The 23,269-nt window shown below is 42.0% G+C and overlaps 1 protein-coding gene across 4 annotated transcripts in view; it reads right to left on the bottom strand.

Annotated features, from left to right (window-relative positions):
- LOC106577100 (atlastin-2) overlaps positions 1 to 12,061 on the bottom strand; it is a 32,808-nt gene extending 20,747 nt beyond the window's left edge. For 2 of the 4 annotated variants that reach the window (XM_014154835.3, XM_014154836.3), the window contains exons 1-7: positions 11,926 to 12,061; positions 6,499 to 6,869; positions 1,830 to 1,973; positions 1,540 to 1,644; positions 1,322 to 1,372; positions 1,163 to 1,219; positions 951 to 1,043 (exon numbers count right to left, since the gene is read on the bottom strand). In XM_014154835.3, coding sequence (XP_014010310.3) covers positions 951 to 1,043; positions 1,163 to 1,219; positions 1,322 to 1,372; positions 1,540 to 1,644; positions 1,830 to 1,973; positions 6,499 to 6,869; positions 11,926 to 11,998 — 894 coding nt within the window. In that variant the 5' untranslated portion in view covers positions 11,999 to 12,061. Of the gene's footprint in view, positions 1 to 950; positions 1,044 to 1,162; positions 1,220 to 1,321; positions 1,373 to 1,539; positions 1,645 to 1,829; positions 1,974 to 6,498; positions 7,125 to 11,925 lie in introns of all 4 variants that reach the window. The other 2 variants (XM_014154837.3, XM_082964864.1) reach the window with 2 other exon arrangements.
- Positions 12,062 to 23,269: the final 11,208 nt, after the last annotated feature.

Genomic DNA, 23,269 nt, shown 5'->3' on the forward strand with positions numbered 1-23,269 from the left:
CTACCACAAGAAATGTGTAATTTAACAGAGGACACATGTATCCTATTTGTCTGCCTCTTCAGTCCAGGGTGCATTGCATGGTGCTGTTGCAAATGGCAGACCACTATGTAAGGCACATCGATCTGCAGGTTGAACATGGTGAGATTGGAGACTCCTAAACTGATAGCTGTAAAATCACCTAAACAAACTGCACTAACTAGCTATTTCACATGCAGATATTGACTTATTGTGTGTAGCTACGTTTGCTAGCTAGCTAGCCCATAGAGAGATCATTGCTGGTTTTGTAGTCGACTTGAGCTGCAACTGATTTCTACAAAGATTTATGTTGCCACCAACCTTGTTAAAACAACAAAATGAAACATTTGTTCACAAAAAAAATATGTTCTCACGTTAGTGTTATGTTACACTGTAAATTATACGAGTCAGTGGTTTTGGGTGGATTTGTCCTTTAAAAGGGAATATAATCCAAAAGTAACCGTAATCAGATTTGTTAAATCCAAAAGTTACATTTGATTACAATCTGACAGTAACTAATGTATCACATTTAGAAAGTAACCTTACAGATCGTCCACTAAAAGTGATACTGCACGCCACAGGAGGTTGGTGGCACCTTAATTGGGGAGGACAGGCTCTTGGTAACAGTTGGAGAGGAATAGGTGGAATGGTATGAAATACTTCAATCACATGGTTTGATACCATTCTATTCGCTCCGTTACAGCCATTATTATGAGCCGCCTTCCCCTCAGCAGCCTCCACTACTGCGAGCGTCCTTCCATTCACAGACACACTGAACAAAATTCATATTACAATTCTGCTGAGATAATTTAGTTCAAAACTGTAGTGGAAAGTCCTCTCCGGAAAAGCCACACTGGACTAGATACTAGGTTTAAATGTGGAGGAGCCCATTCTAAATGAGCAATCATGGGCCCTATTCTCTTCTCCAGACCTACCTGCAGTCTCTTTTCTAGAAAGCGTTTACCTCCCTCCAGTCCATAGTTGTGCTCATATGGATAACTCCAGTCTCTGATGAGGAACATGAGAGACTGGAACACAACACAGACAGGGTTACTGAGAGAATGTGCTCAGGGAGGACAAATGTGCATGTCCAAACTTTGCTGAATATATTGAACAAACAATATCCATTTTCAGGACAGTAACGCACCTGGAAGGGTTTTAGATAGATTTCCTCCAAAGCAAGCCGGCCATATTCTGTGAAGAGCTAAGCAGATGGAGAAAAGACGATGTTAGTCATAGCCTTAATATTGTTTTCAAACACACCAACAAATGTATTCATTAAGATGGGGAGGAATGGTGTGTATACCTGGAGATGCTGAAGATCATCCTCCTGAATATTCTGGGACAAGTTATACACCTGAAAAGAATTAGACCATGAAATATCCTTCGTACGTAGGCCAGTTCTTGACATCAACCAGCCCTTTCCATCCACAACACACCATTAACTCAACTGACACAATGTGTGCACCTTTATGGGTATGTAATCAAACAGTGAGAACTCAGTCAGGTCCACCATAGACTCACCTGTACAGAGCTGGTCATGGTGCTCAAGGCAAAAACCGTTGCACAGTCCTTTATGGTAGACTGGCTGTCGAAGGCTCCTTGTGTGTCCACTAGCAGAACAGCAACCTGTCAAGGGTTAGGATATTGCAGGTCACCTTTAGGTCATTAACATGATGGAAATCCACTTGAAGACAACAGTCAATATGAGTGGCAGGGATGGACATAAGATCATACATAAAACACGACTGTGCCACTGTGGTGTTCCTCTCAATGTTAATAACAGTGTGTGTGTGTCACAGAGTAGGGCTCACCTTGCTCCCATCCGGCTTGTTGACCACAAACACCTGACTCCAGACCTGGATCCCTGTCGTCTCCCTCTCACAGCCTCCTCTCCAGCTGAACCCTGTCAGCGGCTCATCATCAGCCCCAACCCACGAGTCTGACTGCTCCTGCTGCTGTAAGAGGAGGGGGGTACCAAGACAGAGGGAGTGAGTGGTCAGTACAGGAAACAAGTTATTGATTCCTGTAGGCAAGTGTGTGTTTCATATGGGCAATGTGGAAAAAGCCCAACAGTAATCAAAGGAAGGAATAGGCATACTGGTATTTCTTACATGCATTTGCAACTTACTACCACTGGAGGTCACTGTGGTATCACATTCAAACCACTGGTGTCCTGAGATCAGGGTCATTTTACACAGCCTATGCCAAACGCAACATCATGTCAGACTCAGTTCAGTGTAGGCAGTAAAAAAGACAAAGAAACTTAAGTCTGAAGAACACCTTTAATAGGATATGAGCTGCTGTTGTGAAAACAAGTCCGTTAGAAGTGTGTGCGCGTTACTCCACTACTTCATTAAGGGGCTGGTCTTAATTACAGGGAGAGCGTGGCCTACGGGGCTGGTCTTAATTACAGGGAGAGCGTGGCCTACGGGGCTGGTCTTAATTACTTCCTTATTCAAGAATTGAGAATAAATGCAAGGTTGCTGAAGGAGTAAGCCAATAATGAGATTTGACTCCCAAAGTAACTAATTAAACAAAATGGTATGCTATATTTCATGCCTAAAAGGTATTACTTAACAACTGAACCTGGCTCTGTCTACTGGCAGCATTCTGAAGCAGAAGGTGAAGAGTAGCTTAACCTAACAATGCCTGGTGGTGATAGATATCACACAGCTATTAAAATACACATCCTGCAGCAGTGTTAATGCAAGGATAATACTCAAGTGCTATTAAACAAGGATACTACGGCGCTATTAAACAATTTATTATGTTTAACTAGACAAACCAGTTAAGAACTAATTCGTATTTACAATGACAGCCTAGGAACAGTGGGTTAACTGCCTTGTTCAGGGGCAGAACGACAGATTTGTACCTTATCAGCTCGTGGATTCGATCTAGCAACCTTTTGGTTACTGGCCCAACCCTCTAACCACTAGGCTACCAAGGATACTACGGCGCTATTAAACAAGGCAGACTTCAGTAACAAGCTTTAGTTCTGTCTCCTCCCTCTGAGGACATCAAACAAACAGTCCAATCAGTTAGTAAAACTGCCACACACACAGAAGAGCGGACTTCTCTATCCAGCAGGAAATGTGACTGGAATGAAGTGTTCAAATTCTAGGCCGTAAAGGAGAGTGATCACAGATGTACAGTGCAGACACCAGGAGGAAAATTAGGTTGGCCAGACCGAGAGCCCAAAATAGCACCTGCCTGGGACGTAATTACAAAGATATCTAAATGGTATAACCTGCTGGAGACTAACATGGGAGGGGTACTCAACAATCTCTGCAGTTATGTTTTTTCAGGACTGGAGTTCAATGTTGCTGGGAAAAAAACTTAGGCAACACAATCAGAGCAATCCTGAATACCTGACCCTAGATGCGATGGAGTGCATCGTCGTCTCAGAGCAACAATAGCCATCACTGCTCCTCTGACCCCACTGTGACCAAGTTTTTACAGACTTTACTTCTCCTATGCATCTGTCCTCAGATCATTCAGTGTGTCAGATAGTGCTGAGCAATTAGTGCTTTTTGAAGTTCAGTAACACAGAATAAAACAATTAATAACAGTTCCATCATGGTAGTGACTTCCCATTAATGCTTATCACTTATTAACCATCATTTATTTCACAACTTTAATAAAATATTTCAGGTGTGTGTATCACGTTTTATTTGATGACTTTATTACTTAATTCCAAGTCATCATCTCAGCTCTAGTGCTGCTGCCTATTTTGTCTAACAAAAATCACTATTTTGTAGTTCAGCAAAGAATACCAACTATAAAATCACTACAATCATGCATTCTCAGGTAGAGATACCATGCAAAGTAAAAGACCGGACAAGGAGATGCGCAAAGGATTATGGTCATTGTAGTTAGTTTAGCACACAAAACGTGGTAATTATGTAGAATATTGGCCGGTTGGAAACTACAACTCCCTACTACATCGTACAGTTCAGGCTGGATCAGATTTATCTTTAGAGAAACTGATGTGCGCATTGAGCTCAGAGGAAAACAATGGAATTCAAATAATTGAACAGACATTGGTCAATTGGTTGCTTAAATCTTTAAAATAAAAATAACAGAAATTTCAGTTAATTGCTCAGCACTAGTGACAGACCTTGAGATGAACAACAGACCCAGGCAGGCAGGGAAACTAGCAGCAGACTACACAGTGAGAATGAGTTTGAGGCAGCTATAACGATATAAGATAAAGCTTTCCCAAGCTTCCAGACCTATAACAACACTTTGTGGTCTGTAAAGTGATACTGGCCCTGCAATCACTGGCTGCTGCTTGGCTGTCCTGATGGAGGTCATGACTGACTGTCCTCTTCCTCACTCTCTCCCTCAGATTCAAGTCATCAGTAGAAATATTGATTATACTTGTATACATCCATGTTTATTCAGTGCCGAGAAAACACCAACCATTTCCAAATCTAGGCCTATAGCTCCATAAATATTTCTCAAAAACAATCTTGCTCTTTCGACACATGGTTCAAGCCAAATCCTTGACAGTGGACACATTAACATAACCCCTGGAAGCTGATTAGAAATTTGCAATGCAGTGATGCGGCCTTGGTAATGTATGCCCTTCCCTTGGGAAGCTCTTGTCCCAGAAACTGGCAGAGAAATTCATATTTCAGCAAAAGGAATGCTAATGAGACAAATTGCTTTTGAACTACAGTATGTGAAATGACCTGAAGACAACACTAATTATCTAGCAGTCTAAGAATGGAAAATGCATTTGGCTGAAAATAAAATGTCCTGAAGGAATTTCACACTACTAAATGAATCCCAAAGGAAAGAATAACTACTAACATCCATTTAGAACCATTAGCAGACTTCCCGTTTCGAGACGTTTTATCAACCCCTAGATGGAGGACATTATGTAAAATCAGACAGGTAACGCAGTCAGGTCAGTAGGTGGCTAATTCATCTGGAAATCCAAGACTAATACGGGGTTAATTCAGGATCTCCAAACTGCTTTACAAATGTTGGTATTGAACCGACAACCCAGAGATTTATCCTGAAAAGGTTAGCAGCGTTACACAACACCTTATAATTAACCCTACACCCAGGGGTGTGTTAATGACGTGAGATTGTTGATGTTGCCAGAAAGTGCTTTTAACCACAGTTTTTCCAGCTAACAGACAGTTCAATTGGTTCTTCCTTTTAGCACAGCAAAACCTTCATTCAAGCTGATCTGCCCAATGAATGATTCAGAGAAATATCAGTATTTTGTAGTGAATTGTCTGTACTGTAGGTACAGTGCCTTCAGAAAGGATTACAATTGATTACTTTTTTTAAATGATCTACACAAAATACTCTGTCAAAGGAAAATAAATGTTGTACACTTATGAAAAATAAAACGCATATCATAATTAGATAAGCATTCAACCCAGAGTCAATACATTAATCACCTTTGGCAGCGATTACAGCTGGGAGTCTCTGGGCTGTTAATCATGGTTGTTGGTTGGTTGTTAATCATTGTTAGACAGCAATTTTCAAGTCTTGCCATAGATCAGTCTAAACTGTAACTAGGCCACTCTGGAACATTCAATGTAGATTTGTCCTTGTGTTTTAGGTTATTGCCCTGCTGAAAATGTGAATTTGGCTCCCATTGTATGTTGGAAAGTAGACAACCAAGTTCTCCTCTACCATTTTGCCTGTACTTAACTCTATTATTTTTCTTTTTATTACAATTTTTTTTTTAAACTCCCTGGTCCTTGCCGATGACAAGCATACCCATAACATGATGCAGCCACCACTATGCTTGAAAATATGAACAGTGGTACTCAGTGATGTGTTGGATTTGCCCCATCACAGGTATTAAACTCTGTAGCTGTTTTAAAAAGTCACCATTGGCCTCATGGTGAAATCCCTGAGACGCTTTCTTCCTTTCCGGCAACTGAGTTAGAAAGGACGCCTGTATCTTTGTAATGACTGGGCGTATTGATACACCATCACATGTGTAGTTAATAACGTCACCATGCTCAAAGGGATATTCGATGTCTGCTTCTTTTTTTCTTTTTTTACCCATCTACCAGTAGTTGCCCTTCTTTGCAAGGCATTGGAAAAACTCCCTGGTCTTTGTGCTTGAATCCGTTTTTGAAATTCACTGCTCGATTGAGGGACCTTACAGATAATTGTGTGTGTGGGGTACAGAGTCATTCAAAAATCAGGTTAAACACTTATTGCATACAACTTATTTAGCACATTTTTACTCCTGAACTTATTTAGGCTGGCCATAACAATGGGGTTGAATACTTATTGACTGAAGACATAACAGCTTCATTTTGTTATACATTTGTAAAAAAATAAATAAAAATTATATTATGGGGTATTGTGTGTAGACCAGTTCCAATGTTTTTCTTCAACTAAATACATTTTAAATTCAGGCTGTAACAACAAAATGTTGAAAAAGTCAAGCTGTTTGAATACTTTCTGAAGGCACTGTATATCTGAGTGTGCACCCGGTCTCACCTGGTTGAGCATGTATCGGAGCATGAAATCCAGCAGGAAAGACTTGCCCTTACGGAAGGCCCCAGCCACCGAAACCACCACCACATTAAGGTCTCTGACAGCCTCCTGCAGTAACAGCTTCTCCAAAGCCGCCGTGTCCAGCTCAAATTTGTGGTCGTCTTCGTGAGCCAGGACAATCTGGATGGGCCGAGCCTTCTCCTCCACCTCTTCTACAGGCTGCTCTTTGACAGGACTCTGATCGGCAGCAGTCAGCTCTGGGGCCTGTTCCCACTCCTCGTCTGTCTCGCTATCCACCTCTGCCCGAGGCGCCATCCTGGGAGGAGGCTTCCGATCTGGCAGGGACAGAGGAACATCTTCCACACCACCCGCACCTGAGAGAGAGAACAGGACACACGGTGTCATGCCGTTAAGAGCAGGGAGAGAGTGCACATGGTGCAATTCAAACTTTACACAAGGACAATACAGAGAAGTGTAGTCAGGGTATCATCTTAGAGGATTCCAGCATCTGGACTTCCATCAGGCATTGTACATATTATAGGCCATTCCATGACAGTTCCTGGACATGGTATTTGTTGCCTGCTGCAGAGGTTGACACGGGAACAGGACTCCAGCGGGTCTTGCAAGTCCTGTGGGATTCCAGCAGGAATAGGTGTGAAGTTCTTAGAGTCAAGTTTGGAACAGGAGAGGAATAGTATGTATTGTGTGGAGCATTTAATAATAATAAAATACATTTAAAATAAATAAATAAATATATATATTAAAAAGAGCCTTCTATACACTGAGTGTACAAAACATTAGGAACACCTGCTCTTTCCATGACAGACTGACTAGGTGAATCCAGCTACAACCAGGCTTGCCCTGAGAACAGTATTGGTTTCTGCTAATGCGATGCGGCCACAGATCCGGGACAGACAGGCCAGTAGCTAATGGAGGAAGTTATTTCTGATTTCTGAGCATTAAAAATGAACACGGAACGGGAGTGATTTTTATCGGGATGGGACCGGAAAGTTCCGGGGTTATATAACTATACGTGAAAAAAAGAAATGGTACAGGACAGGAACAAATTTTCACTCCTGCGTCAACCTCTAGCATGACGCCAGTACATTGCCACAGGCCTGCAGTGCACACACTTGGGTATTAGGAAACATATCTGAGAAAGGGGGACAAAAGCCAGTGGTATTATGAGATGAAGTACTAGGCCTACAAATGGGTCAATGTCTATAGCATCTACACTGTGCAGTAGCCTCTTTTCTATGTCCAAGCCTGTAAGTATTTCACTATTAGTCCACACCTGTTGTTTACCAAGCATGTGACAAATACAATGATTTATTGGGCTATGACGAGGTCAACATCACAAAATAAGCAAAAGTGAAAGCATTTCAAAAAGCTTTGTTTGGCCTTTTAATCTTTCCATGAAAGGGTGTCTAAAGGTAGGCGTTCCCCTCCAGGTGTGGGAAATGTCCTCTACATCAGAGATGTCCCTCCCCATCACACGAGAGACACCCTGTGAACTGGTATGACAAGTATTTTGGATTGCTAGTGCTCATGCAAACAAGCATCCTACAACTGCTACCAACCAAAAACAGTTGTGTCAAGGAGACCCTTGGAGAGGTATGGTTCACAACACCAAGCAAGATTCCAAGGAAAAACCTTACTCTCCCCATTATGACATGTTCCTCCAGAGCTGACAGTCCTACAAGACATGTGACTTTAACATATCAAAGAACAAACACTTCGTACCAAAACTCAGAGTGAGGATTTGGTTTAAGGCAGGTTTGAGGGCTTGCCGCAAGGCTGTTCTCTGCCGATGGCAAACAACAGTGGGCTGACTGGGCTCTATGGCTGATGCCAGGAGAGGGGTTGCCGAACAGAAGGTATGAGAGAACAGGACAGCATTCTCCGGAGCAGAGCTTACACTGGAGAGGCATCCTGCTGATTCTGGTATAATGGCTGTCTAGTCTGCCAACAGACATAATTCACTGTGGGTTTGAGACTGTTAGATAAACACTACCAAAGTTTTTTAAAAAGTAAACAATAAAATCACAACAAGACAGGTTATGAATTTATTCTACAGCTAGACATCAATGCCAGAGTTCCTTTTTAGTCGCAGTGACACTAAAGCTGAATTTAAATACACTCAGCTCCTGACACCTCAGAATCTCCCCCACATGGGCAGACGTGAAGTTTACACCAGTCCAAATAATGATTAGCTGCAACACGCGCATATTAGCAGGTCAGGACATGGAAGAGTCCCTGTGTTAATCGGGTAATCTACTGTAACTCGTGGCCAGACTGCTCCTAACTTTACTCACATATAGACAACTGTACTAAACATCCAACATCAGTCCAGTGTAAAATGGACCATAACCCACACATAGGCCCCTCTATGCAAGTGTCCATCAAAGCGAGGTATACGAAGCAGTAGTCAGCTAAATTAAGTGGCAGTGCTGCCATAGGAGAGAGACAGAGACACTATTCTGCAGGGACTGGGCTGCGAAGTCCAATCCCCTCATCCTTGGAGGGGATTGGAGAAAACAGAGCCAGATCTAAAATTGGCAGGCTTATTTATCATTCCTTATCTTGCCACAGTTCTCTCCTGTTGCATCTGAAACAGCCCTGATCCGGGTCTCTGGCAGGCCATGTATGGAGCCAGTCTAGGTCTACATCTGAAACAGCTCTCTTTACTCTGTCCCTCCTCTCCTTCGTCGTGACACTGTGGACTGGTGCCAACTCCAAGAGACGACTCCCTCTCTGGACCGGAGTCAAGCAGAGCAAATGTTAAACTGCAACAAGGGATCTGCACACCAAGGACAAAGTGCAGCACCACTGAGTCTTAACTATTGCCACACAAATAAACCCAGCTGAATTTTGCACTGATACAAGAGTCATGTCACAAGGCTAAAGGATTTGAAAGACCCCCATTACTAAAGTGATGTCAAAAATAACACCTTCCATTTTCCTGTTGACTGATTTCTGTATACATTAACATTCCAAAAACAACATTGTTACACAAATAATTGTACCAGATTGCAACTGTTGTTCAGTGAGAGAGATGTAAGCTAGGGGTGTTGGGTAGGGGTGCAAGGGAATTTCCCCATGTGAAACCAAGACTAGGCCAGCTGAGGAAATGGAAGGTTACGCATAGCTAGCCTATATCACATTACAATAGAGTTGATGATGGCTGTTGCACCTGACCTGACAGAGGGAGAGAAAAAGCATCCGATGTTGTTCGTTCATTGCATGAGTCTGATGCAAGGATACAGAATGGGCATGCAAAACCACAGGAGCAAAGCGTTTTCTTTTTGATATATTAAGCCTACTTTGGTCGCCAGATAACATTAGGCCTAGTTGTCTGAGTTGAGGGTTTCAGTTAATCTGCAAGAAGAAAAAAAAACGCTATTCCAAGAGAGGAATATTGGTTTCAAGGAAAAGTCAGAAAGTTGAAGTTCCTAGCTAACTTTAAAACAATAGGGAGTTCCTGGTTGTCTCAATCCAAAAATGAGAGTTCAAACATGTGCCGCCGCTAAATCTGCTAAATCCTTCTCGTCTCCTGATTCTGCCTCAACCAGACTCTCCTCCCTTTCCGCATCCTATGACTTCTACTGTCCCCTTTCCTCCTGGCCGGCTTGGCCCTGCCTTTCTGCGCCACGGCTGAGTGACTCATTGCCAGCTTACACAACAGGGATGCGGGCAGCAGGCAGAAAATGGAGGAAAACTAAACTTCCAGAGGACCCATCATCCTTTCCCTCCCTCCTCTCTACCTTCTCTTCTGCTAAAGCCAATTCTATCAATAAATGTCAAGCTTCTTCCTCTAACCCTAGGAAACTGTTTCCACCTTCTCCTCCCTCCTTAATCCTCTCTTGCGGACAACTTTGTAAACCAATTTGAAAAGAAGGTTGACGACATCCGCTCCTCAATCACTCAGTCTATTGAGGCACCTGTCCCAATCACACAGAACTACCCTACACCTTGACCTCTTCCCCAAATGTTCAATTCGCCCTTTGCTTTAAAAAGCAACTCAAACAAAGCATGTAAGAAGGAACTAAAGCTATTGACTTCTACAGTGCCAATATACTGTGTTATTTAAGCAATCAGGTACGAGGGGGTCTGGTATATGGCCAATATACCACCGCTAAGGCTTGGTCTTAGGCACAACGCAAACTGTGCCAATATATCCTCAAAGCACCGGCTTCCAGGGCATTATCACTTTTATACAACTGGGTCACCAACATATTTAAATAATGATTTACATATTTTCATTGAAAACGTTATTTACGATTAGTTCGCGTCCATAGATGCAGAACAAAAAGACTGAACGACTGGATCGCTTATATGGAAACCGAACCGATAGAACGAACAACCAGCCGGCTTGGGTAGCAACCCTAGATTTGTGTCGGGACTATATCTTGTTGTAGGATGAAATAGGATGAATACCATACTGGCTGGCAACGTTCTTATCCCTTGCTTGCTAGCTAGCCAACTATGGCTAACTTACAGGCACGTCAAACTGTGCCAGAATAACATTGAAGTAGCCGCATTTGCATAAACTGCTTTCTAGTGACATTTATTTGGATACATCCATAACAATGAGCTAATGATGCGGGATTTCACCTGGCATAGAAAATGTGCTCTCTCGTCAGGACACTTGTTCAGAGGAGCTAGCCAACAATACAGCCAACACAATAAATTCAAACTGAAGCTGGAAAGACTTCAAACTAGCTGCACTTCGGTTCGTTTACCTGTTGTTTTCTATTGACTGTTATGTCCATAAAAATTATGCTGATTCATGATTTCGACTGGCTCAGGAAAAGCTGCCGACCTCTCTCTCATCCCAACTCATTCATTACTAAGGGTCAGCTGGAACTCCAATTTGAATATTGAAACAATGTTGGAGACCGACAGCAATCTGTTAAAAACCAAATGTTAGTCTAAAAGAAATGCGAGATAGTCTAGATGGTTTCTATAGAGAGAGATCAAGTTTATAAATTGCCTGGCTGGGTTTATGAGACAGTGGATTGCTTAGTCGGATGGAACAGAGTGTAGGCATTTTAATGTCATAGATTTAGCCGATGGTAACTTGTGGGAGAAACACCGGCTGGAATGCAGTTTTAACCAATCAGCATTCAGAATTGAACGGACCATGGGATTGATGCAACTCAACAGCGGGCAACACTCGCGGTCCGAAAATGACAGACCCGGCCAGGTGAGAGTAAGGGCTGGCGGGCGCGAATTAGCCAGCTAAATTAACTACACAAAAACGTTAAACCCTTCACTGGCTGGGTCCCTGTAAAAGTAAAAACATACGTTACTATTTTGGCTACTGGAGGTTACGGCACTCAGTAGAAACAACGCCGAACGAGGTACATGTCACAGTCAGTCACAATATTACTATCCAGTTCCACATATTCTCCTTAAATAAAAAATTACCTTCGTCAAAGACATGTCTTTTGCGGTTTTGTTCGAAATGATTCCGTTTCCTCAGCCCGCTAACCTCCGCCATCTTGTCCTGTTTAAAATAATCCCACGTAGTTGCGTCAAAGAACCCTTTTTCTTCTTTGGCATTGTGTTGTTGGATCGCATCCATTACACCGCCACCTACTGTACTGACTGGAGTGTTTGGCCGTTCACGGCCTGCCTACATTACATTTTTGTGATAAGGTACTATAAAATTGTGGAAAAGGAAAAATTACCATGCCAACTATTAGCTCTATCTAAGAATATTTATATAATTTTTTAAAATAAAAAAACACCGCCCCATTTCACTATTTACCCTAGAAAATCCTACTCGAGACCAACAGCCTAAAGAACTCTTATTTTTCTTCGTCTTCTTCTATGGTATATTGGCAATCACACAATTTAATGCGCATCCCGCCATCTACTAGGCGGGATGGAAACAGGATTCCCACCAAAACTGAACAAACTACCCAAAAAATGACCAAAGAAATACATTAATAATTCTAACAACTTTTCGGGTAAAAAATACAACCGATCTGATCCCTACACAGGCACAAGGGGAACCTGGGAGGGCGGGTCTTCCGGCGCCAGTACCCCTTGCAAGTCTTCAGATGTAAAATCCTTAAGTCCACAAAAACCTTTCTGCCGCAGCCACAATAATGTCCAGTTTCTTAGACTTCTTTGAGACTTGTGCTGTACAGTTTATCACTGTGGCAATGAACACAACAAAATCCACACAGGGTATATTTTGTCTGGAAGCAAACATTTACTACAGGCTGTGGTGTATCCAGTACCATATCTTCACTACCATCACTTGTTTTCTCAATTATTTTATTCACCTCCGCATAAGAGATTCGATAGACTGCTCTAACTTTTGCCACTTTAATCTCCTTCACCCTTACAGGGCACTCCAGGAGCTCAGAATCATGATCCCCAGCAGAATTGCAACACTGTTGTCGTTCTACACACCGTTCTTCAGTATACTCTGTTCGTCTGCACACACTTAAAACATGGCGGAATCCTTTTACAATTGTTACACTGCAGTGGTTTGGGGACGAAAACTCTTACAACGTATCTTACATAACCAAGCTTCACATGCGTAGGTATTTGCTCTTTATCAAAAAACAACAAGAACAACAGACTTTCTTCTTTTTCTCTATTCACCCAGCAGCTCAGACACAGGGCACCAACCACGCCAGGAATTGTCTTCACGTATTCAACCTGAACATCTGTTGTCACCCCTGAGATGACTCCTTTGACGGGTGCCCTAATCCGAAGTTCAAAACACAAAACTTCTGTTGTCCGGATTCTTTTGAGGCCCACTAGAATCTTCCTCTGTTCTTCAGAAATATAATGAATCAAAATATCAGTCACACACTCCACTCCAATTTTAGACAATTTCCTTTTTGTTCCAGTTTTCAATACTACTGTCCATTCAGAACATTCAACTTCACCAAATTTGCTTGACACGCTGCTTGATTCGAACTCAGCATCCACTTCTGCCATTTTCCCACCAGCCTCCTCCTTCTTCTTCTTCTACCAAAAATATGCATCACCACTACCAATTGGACTGGAGTGTAAATCCATTACACTGTGATGCAAAAAAGGGAAAAGGGGGAAAATGATCATAAAAAAAACACCACCCCATTACACTACTTTGACCAACAGCCAGGGAGGACGGGACACTACCATTCAACACACCCTGTAACTCCTCTGCAGTAAAATCTCATAAACCCAAGTACTTCTCTGCAGCTGCCACCATAACACCTATTTTTGTGATGAATGTTTAATTTCTGCAGTATAGTTTATAACCATGGCAATGTACTCTAAAAAGCCAACTTTACTGAATCGCATTTCATTCGTACTGGCAAAGGTCTACTACTCACTGGGACCCTCTACGATACCTCACCCTCGACCCATCTTCCTCTACTTTCTTCACTGCCTCAGTATACGACATCTTCTGTACAACTCTGACGCTGGCAACCTCAACCTGCCTCTCTCGCACGGGACACTTCTGATCCCCAGCAACAAGGGCACCCCTATAGTTAACACATACTACTTCTTCCACCGACACTACACATTTCTTTGTCCAATGCCTTTCTGCACACTTCTCACATCTAGGAATCTCCCTCCTACATACTGCTGCAACATGACCATAAGCTTGGTACCTGAAACACAGTAGTGTGTTCTGCACAAAAGCTCTTATAAGATAACTGATATATCCTAACATTACTTTGTAGTGGAAACGCTCGCTACTGGGTCTGCGTTGCACCAAAGGACGGGCTTCACAGACACCGGGAATCATCCCCCTGCTACTCTCGGTCCAGTGATCCCACCGACCAAGGCCGGGTCTGAGGAGTTGCTTGGTGTAGGAGCTAGCCTAGCTGCTAGCTAGCTGCCTATCAAGCTAGCAGGGTTTTCTTGAGAGCTTGAACGCAGCCTGTGACACGGTTAGCCATTGTGGCAGGGACCACGGATTGTCCCAGCTTTGTGGCTGTCTAGGTCCCTGCTGCTTTTGTTTTTTTTCAATCTTTCCTGTGACCTGCCCTGCCCATAACAAAGACCAAAGCCGGCGGTAGCACCATTGAGGACAGTGGTGTCTCACTATCACAGGTGAAGGATCTTTTAAACAAACAAAAATAGTTCTACAAGCAGTTGTTACAACAACAAGAATATACACTGCTCAATTCAACTAACAAAAGAATGAACGACCTGACCAGAGAGGTCTAGGACCTGAAGAACAGTTTGCAGTTCTCCCAGGGTCAGCTCGATGAGTTGAAACAGGAGAATGGCAAGATGACAGCAATCTGTAAGTCATTGAGAGAAGACATCAGTTCTGTGTGTGAATCCATGATAACAATGACAGAGAAATCATGGACCACAGGAAGATTGAGGTGGAGCACGCCCACAGGACTGGAGAACATTTTTACATTTTAGTCATTTAGCAGACACTCTTATCCAGAGCGACTTACAGTAGTGAATGCATACATTTCATTTCATGCATTTTTTTTTTGTACTGGCCCCCCGTGGGAATCAAACCCACAACCCTGGCGTTGCACACACCATGCTGGCGTTGCAAACACCATGCTCTACTAACTGAGCCACAGGGAAAACCCATCATAACCCGGATAAAGCACTAAATAAACTTCAGTTAGTGCTAAATACGGCTGCTAGAATCCTGACTAGAACCAAAAAATTTGATCATATTACTCCAGTGTTAGCCTCCCTACACTGGCTTCCTGTTAAGGCAAGGGCTGATTTCAAGGTTTTACTGCTAACCTACAAAGCATTACATGGGCTTGCTCCTACCTATCTTTCCGATTTGGTCCTGCCGTACATACCTACACGTACGCTACGGTCACAAGACGCAGGCCTCCTAATTGTCCCTAGAATTTCTAAGCAAACGGCTGGAGGTAGGGCTTTCTCCTATAGAGCTCCATTTTTATGGAATGGTCTGCCTACCAATGTGAGAGACGCAGACTCAGTCTCAACCTTTAAGTCTTTACTGAAGACTTATCTCTTCAGTAGGTCCTATGATTAAGTATAGTCTGGCCCAGGAGTGTGAAGGTGAACGGAAAGGCTGGAGCAACGAACCGCCCTTGCTGTCTCTGCCTTGCCGGTTCCCCTCTTTCCACTGGGATTCTCTGCCTCTAACCCTTTTACAGAGGCTGAGTCACTGGCCTACTGGTGTTCTTCCATGCCGTCCATGGGAGGGGTGCGTCACTTGAGTGGGTTGAGTCACTGACGTGGTCTTCCTGTCTGGGTTGGCGCCCCCCCCCCCCCTTGGGTTGTGCCATGGCGGAGATCGTTGTGGGCTATACTCGGCCTTGTCTTAGGACGGTAAGTTGGTGGTTGGAGACATCCCTCTAGTGGTGTGGGGGCTGTGCTTTGGCAAAGTGGGTGGGGTTATATCCTGCCTGTTTGGCCCTGTCCGGGGGTATCATCGGATGGGGCCACAGTGTCTTCTGATCCCTCCTGTCTCAGCCTCCAGTATTTATGCTGCAGTAGTTTATGTGTCGGGGGGCTAGGGTCAGTCTGTTACATCTGGAGTATTTCTCTTGTCTTATCCGGTGTCCTGTGTGTATTTAAATATGCTCTCTCTAATTCTCTCTTTCTCTCTTTCTGTCTTTCTCTCAGAGGACCTGAGCCCTAGGACCATGCCTCAGGACTACCTGGTATGACTCCTCCTTGCTGTCCCCAGTCCACCTGGCCGTGCTGCTGCTCCAGTTTCAACTGTTCTGCCTGCGGCTATGGAACCCTGACCTGTTCACCGGACGTGCTTGTTGCACCCTCGACAACTACTATGATTATTATTATTTGACCATGCTGGTCATTTATGAACATTTTAACATTTTAACATTTTGACCATGTTCTGTTATAATATCCACCCTGCACAGCCAGAAGAGGACTGGCCACCCCTCATAGCCTGGTTCCTCTCTAGGTTTCTTCCTAGGTTTTTGGCCTTTCTAGGGAGTTTTTCCTAGGGAGTTTTTCCTAGCCACCGTGCTTCTTTCACATGCTTTGCTTGCTGTTTGGGGTTTTAGGCTGGGTTTCTGTACAGCACTTTGAGAATATCAGCTGATGTACGAAGGGCTATATAAAAATAAATTTGATTTGATAAGCCCAAGTGACAGGCCCAGGCCGATAGTGGTCAAGTTCTTGAGGACAAGGTAGCTGTTCTGGAAAGAGCCAAGAACTTGAGAGGAACGTATATCTTCCTCAACAAGGACTATCCTGAAAATGTGTGCCAGAAGAGGAAAAATCTTATCCCAGCCATAAAAACTGCCAGAGTGCGTGGGGACATTGCTTACATCCGCTATGACAGGCTCATTGTCCACCTTCCCTCCCAGAAGCCTGGAAGGGATGAAAGAGCCAAGCATATGGGTTCATAGCTTCAACCCTGTGGCACACACACACACAAATTGATTAATGGACTGCTGAATGTATATTTTTTTCTCTTGCTTTGTTTGCTCTTTACCATATCATGTCAATCTCTGATAAGCTACCCAGAAAGGGGCTGAAAATGGCCCATGTTAACATTTGTAGCCTTAGAAATAAGGTTCATGAAATCAATAACTTGCTAACATCAGATAAGATTCATATATTTGCCATAATTTGATGATACAGCAGTATCTGTACAAGGATATAACATCTATAGAAGAGACAGAAATGCTTATGGGGGAGGTGTTGCTTTATATATTCAGAGCCATATCCCTGTAAAGAAGATCTTATGTCAAGTGTTATTGAAGTGTTGTGGTTGCAGGTTCACTTGGCACATCGAAAGCCTTTTCTTTTGGGGTGTTGCTATAGGCCAAGCAGTCAGTATGTAAATAATATGTGTGAAATGCTTGATAGTGTATGTGATGTAAACAGAGAGGTCTTCATTCTTGGGAACCTGAATATTGACTGGTTTTCATCAAGCTGTCCACTCAAGAGAAAGCTTCTCACTGTAACCAGTGCCTGTAATCTGGTTCAGGTTATTAATCAACCTACCAGGGTGTTTACAAACACTACAGGAACGAGATCATCCACATGTATTCATCACATTTTTACTAATACTGTAGAACTTTGTTCTAAAGCTGTATCCGTACCCATTGGATGAAGTGATCACCGTATAGTGGCTATATCCAGGAAAGCCACAGTTCCAAAAACTGGTCCTAAAATAGTGTACATTTTGCTGTGACTCATATGTGGATGATGTTAAAATATTTTATGGTGTGATGTGATTAATAAGGAGCATCCAGATGCTGCACTTGATGAATTTATGAAATTGCTTCTTCCAATTATTGATAAACATGCACCTGTTAAGAAACTGACTGTGAGAACTGTTAAGGCTCCATGGATTGATGAGGAATTGAACAACTGTATGGTTGAAAGAGATGGGGCAAAATGAGTGGTTAATAAGTCTGGCTACACATCTGACTGGCTGATCTACTGCATATTGAGCAATTATGTGACTAATGTCATGATGTGCCCTGGGGGTATCATAGGCGACCCCCCCCCCACTCTCCACAGTTTTATGACTTAACGACAGGTCGTAAATTCCTGGAAGGAACCATCTCCCCCTTTGGACATGCAGTATTGAGAGAGAGAGAGAGAACAAAGAACTAGACTTGGCCAAACTCCTAAATCCCCAAAATGGGAGAATTAAACAATATTTCCATGTTTGAGAATGTGGGACAGTTACGATGAGTGTATTTCATTTGGTGATCTCGTGAAGGACAGGAAACATACATAACGGTATCTCTTAAAGTGTCCGAGCTGTCAGGTTTACATCTAAATATTGTGAAACGTATGTGATTAAACATGAAACTATTTGTGAAAATATATAATGTGATATTAACCTTCTTAATGAGAGCATGGATTTTCATATAAAGTTAACCAAGTCAGTAACCACGCCCACGAGAGCATAGACATTATGTTGGCGTCATGGACCACCCTTTTCTACTGAAATGTATAAAACCACCTGTGACGAAATGTACATTTCATGCCAAAGAGACCCACGGTAAGCCGGACGTCTCGAGCTAAGGTTGCAAATTATTAAAATCTGACACTATCGATCACTACAGAATAAGAGCAAATCTTAAACGTATAATTACTAGTCTGTAGCTAGAAATTACGTAAATCTAGAACACCAACAACCGCAGAAGCATCTATTCTATGACTACATTTTTTACATTTTAGTCAGTTAGCAGACACTCTTATCCAGAGCGACTTACAGTAGTGAAAGCATACATTTCATACATTTTTTTTTCTTCCCCATACTGGTCCCCCGTGGGAATTGAACCCACAACCCTGGCATTGCAAACACCATGCTCTACCAACTGAAGCAACACAGACTACATGGCTGAATGGTACTCTGAAGTATCCATCTAACCACGTACAACCATAGAATACATTGTGACTTCTGGTAAAGTTAACCAGAGGCTCTGATGAACCCTGCAGGACGATCGAGGATTCCAACAGAGAAGACAACAACGACATACGGGCTTAAGTACATAAATTGCAATTATTCTCGAATGAGCGGCCGTTCATGTACAAAAGATTAGCATTTGAATGAATATAATTATAGACTGTGAGTAGTGAATCCATTTTGTCTTTCCCGCTCTTTCTCAGTCCCCACCCCTTTCCTTTTGTCTACCAAGCCATCATATCGGCTTAGCCCACTAGGGACTTATCAATGCATTGTGTTAGTAACCAATGTATTTTTGTGATTAGTTAGTTAGTTAGTAAATAAATAATTAAGCCAATTTGTATATTACTGATTCATTGTGGAAACTAAGGTTCGTGCAGATAACCAAGAATTTTACAACATTCAGATGAGACTGATAGAAGGTAAAGAATAATTAATGACTGATTGATGACTGAAATGTAAGATTCGGAAGATGGAACTCCTTAAATAAACTTCTCCGTGGTGCCCCAGGTTATTAATGAGTTAATTGTTGCATGATTTAATTCAATCACGTAATCAATTAAACGTTAGGTAATCGATTTGATAAAATAGCATGTCATCACACTAAGGATACTAAAGACACGACACTAAACTCAACAAAAGGAAGAAGAAACTGTATTATGAAGCCAAGATCGATGATAGAAAGAATGATGGAAAAAAACTTGAGTACTTTAAATTTAATTATGGCCAGAAAGACAAATTCAACTCCATCTTTCATCGAATCAGATGGCTTATTCATCACAAAACCATTTGATGTTGCCAATTATTTTTTATAATGACTTCATTGGCAAAGTGGGCAAACTTAGGCAGGAAATGCCAACAATGAACAGTGAGCCATCATATTAATCCATAAAAAAACTAAGAATGAAAGAAAAGCATTACAAGTTAGAATTTTTTAAAGTTAGTATGGGAGAGGTGGAAAAATGACTGTTATCGATCAATAATGACAAACCTCCTGGCATTGACAACTTAGATTGAAAGCTACTGAGGATGGAAGCTGACTCTATAGTTGTCACGCCCTGACCGTAGAGATCCTTATTATTTTCTATGTTTGGTTAGGTCAGGGTGTGACTCAGGTGGGGAAGTCTATGTTTTCTGTTTCTTTGTTTTTGGGCCAGTGTGGTTCCCAATCAGAGGCAGCTGTCTATCGTTGTCTCTGATTGGGAATCATACTTAGGCAGCCTGTTTTCCACCTGTCTTTGTGGGAGGTTGTTTTCGGTTTAGCATTCTGTTGCCTGACAGAACTGTGCACTTTTGTTTTGTCGCCTTTTGTTATTTTGTTTGAGTGTGTTGTGAAAATAAAGAATCATGAACACTTACCACGCTGTGCCTTGGTCCACTTCTCCTCCTAACAACGAGCGTTACAATAGTCTCTCCTATCTGTCATATCTTTAACTTAAGCCTAGGCATCCCGCTAGTGGGACATCTTCTGGTGAAACTGGAGGGCGCACAATTCAAATAAATAATCATAAAAATTATGGATATTAAACATTTAGGTACATATAAGTGTCTTATATCAGTTGAAAGCTTAAATTATTGTTAATCTAATTGCACTGTCCGATTTACAGTAGCTATTACTGCAAAAACATGCCATGCGATTGTTTGAGGACGGCGCCCCACATCAAAATATTTTTCCACCGGCACAGGTTTCATAAATTCACAAATAGCGATTAAATATTCACTTACTTTTTGAAAATATTCCTCTGATTTGTCATCCAAAGGGTCCCAGCTATAACATGCAGTGTTGTTTTGTTAGATAAAATTGTTTTTTATATCCCAAAAAGTCTGTTTTGTTGGCGCCATCGATTTGAGTAATCCAGTCGTTCAACATGCAGAGAAAGGAATCCGAAAATCTACCCCTAAACTCAAAATACATTTCGATTTACTCCTCAGATACCCTAAAATGTAATCAAACTATAATATTTCTTACAGAAAGACGTATGTTCAATAGGAAACTGATTTTAGCAGGTGCGTCCTGTCTTCATGGCGCGCGCAAACACAAATTTCCAAGACTGTGTCCCTGTATTAAAATTGATATTTCTTATTTGTTTTCAAAGTTACAATCTTGAAACCTTGAACATAGACTGCTAACACCCTGTGAAAGCCATAGGAATTGCATCAAGGGAGCTAATTCTCAGTATGACCTTATACTTGCCATTCTAAAAGGATGGTCTCTCTCCCCAAAAAATTCAGGTTGGTTTTTCTTTGGATTTTCTATTGTGTTATATTCTCCTAGATTATTTTAACATTTCTACAAACTTCAAAGTGTTTTCTTTCCAATGGTACCAATTATATGCATATCCTGGCTTCAGGGCCTGAGCAACAGGCAGTTTACTTTGGGCACGTCATTCAGGCGGAAATTGAGAAAAAATGGGTCTAGCCCTAAGAGGTCTGAGGCTAGAGGAAAGTCTTTGTCCTCAGGCCTGGAGGGAAGCCAAAGTAATTTCGCTACCTAAGAGTGGTAAAGAGGCTTTTACTGGTTCTAACAGCAGACCTATCAGCTTGCTGCCAGCTCTTAGCAAACTGTTAGATTACAACGCAGCCTTTGATATTATTACCAGCAGTCAGAGCAGCTCACAGATCACTGCACCTGTACATAGCTCATCTGTAAATAGCCCATTCAACTACCTCATCCCCATACTGTTGTTTATTTTATTTATTTTGCTCCTTTGCACCCCAGTATTTCTACTTGCACACTCATCTTCTGCACATCTATCACTACAGTGTTTAATTGCTATATTGTAATTATTTCGCCACTATGGCCTATTTATTGCCTTTCCTCCCTTGTCCTACCTCATTTTCATTGTATATAGACTTTTTCTATTGTATTATTGACTGTATGTTTGTTTATTCCATGTGTTGTTTTTGTGTCAGACAGCTTTGCTTTATCTTAGCCAGGTCGCAGTTGTAATTGAGAACTTGTTCTCAACTAGCCTACCTGGTGAAATAAAATTTTAAATGTAAAAAAAATAACTCCTCTCCCCTATTTGACTTTCATAGTTTGTGTATGTATTGATATGTTTATTTTATTGATGTAGTTCTGTCCCTGAGCTGTTCTTGTCTATTAATGTTCTGTATTATGTCATGTTTCATGTTTTGTGTGGACCGCGGAAGAGTAGCTGCTGCTTTTGCAACAGCTAATGAGGATCCAAATAAAATACCAAATACCAAGAAACACAAAAAATGATCACCTTCACCGATTCAACAGCACCCAACTCCCTCACCCAACCCAAAACCACACGTGGGTCAGCCAAAAGGTAGGGATCCACTTTCTCCCAAAATGTCACCCCTACTGGACTAGAATCATCTTTATCATGACCATCACCACACCTGCCACCTCAGGTAATTCATCCTTTTTCCCATCCAATTCACCTCCAGTGCTACTGGAGTATGGCTCTGTTTGTACTTGACGCCAATCTTCCTCGACACACTCCACTGTTCTAAAGGAAGGTCAAGTCCATCAGTGGGCTGATGTCCATTGTCCACTTTTTTCTGTTTTCCAGCTCCAAAATCCTCCTTAGATTACTCTTTTGGATCTAGAAAATGTACACAACTTGTACACTACTGGAATTTGGTCAGTGATGGTGAAATGTCATTTCCTAAGGATATGCCTGCTCTATGTGGCAGAGTTAACTTTGAAAATGAGGCATGATACAACCGCACATTATAGTCATTACAAGCACTGATTAAAACAAAAATAAGTAGTGAGTGAAGTACAGTCTGATCAATAAATCATTGTCTCCTCTCTCTACTTCCTACTCGTTTCTCTCTCTCCTTCTCATGGTTTGTGATAACAGGCTACAGCTACTCTACTGTATTAACAATCTAGAACTGCCTGGGAGTGCAGATTGTATCAATTATATGATTATATTACTTAATATATGACTCAGGAGCCAAGCCTCTTTTAGCCCACTGCCAGAAATCCTCTTCCACAGTAGTCCTTTATTTGTTTTCATTTTAGATACCTCATTTCTAATATATTAACGTTTATGTCAATAGTATAATGTAGACGCTACACAGCTTCTAGCTTTCTGTGGCTAAAATAGAAACTAGTTATGAAAGTTTCCAAACGCCTTTCTCGCATTCATAAATATTAGACGTGGAGGTGTTTCTCAAATGAGAAGTTGCAGGAGAGACCGGGTCATTCAAAATAGGCCACACAGAAAGGAGGTCTCAGTTTGGTTGAATAATGCCTCAAGCTTAGCAGAGCATTTTTAAAGCCAGAAGAGGGAAATAAAATGACAGGCTGCAGTATGGTGTTCCTGCTGGTTATAAACCCAGAGAAGTTGTCTCTGATTATACCCATATTTTATACTTGGCCTATTGATTCTAGCAGCAGTAGCAGAGGTGAGGGGGAGAGAAAAA

The sequence above is a fragment of the Salmo salar genome, chromosome 18 (assembly GCF_965601325.2).
Source record: "Salmo salar chromosome 18, fSalSal1, whole genome shotgun sequence".
In the NCBI taxonomy this organism is placed as follows: Eukaryota; Metazoa; Chordata; class Actinopteri; order Salmoniformes; family Salmonidae; genus Salmo; species Salmo salar.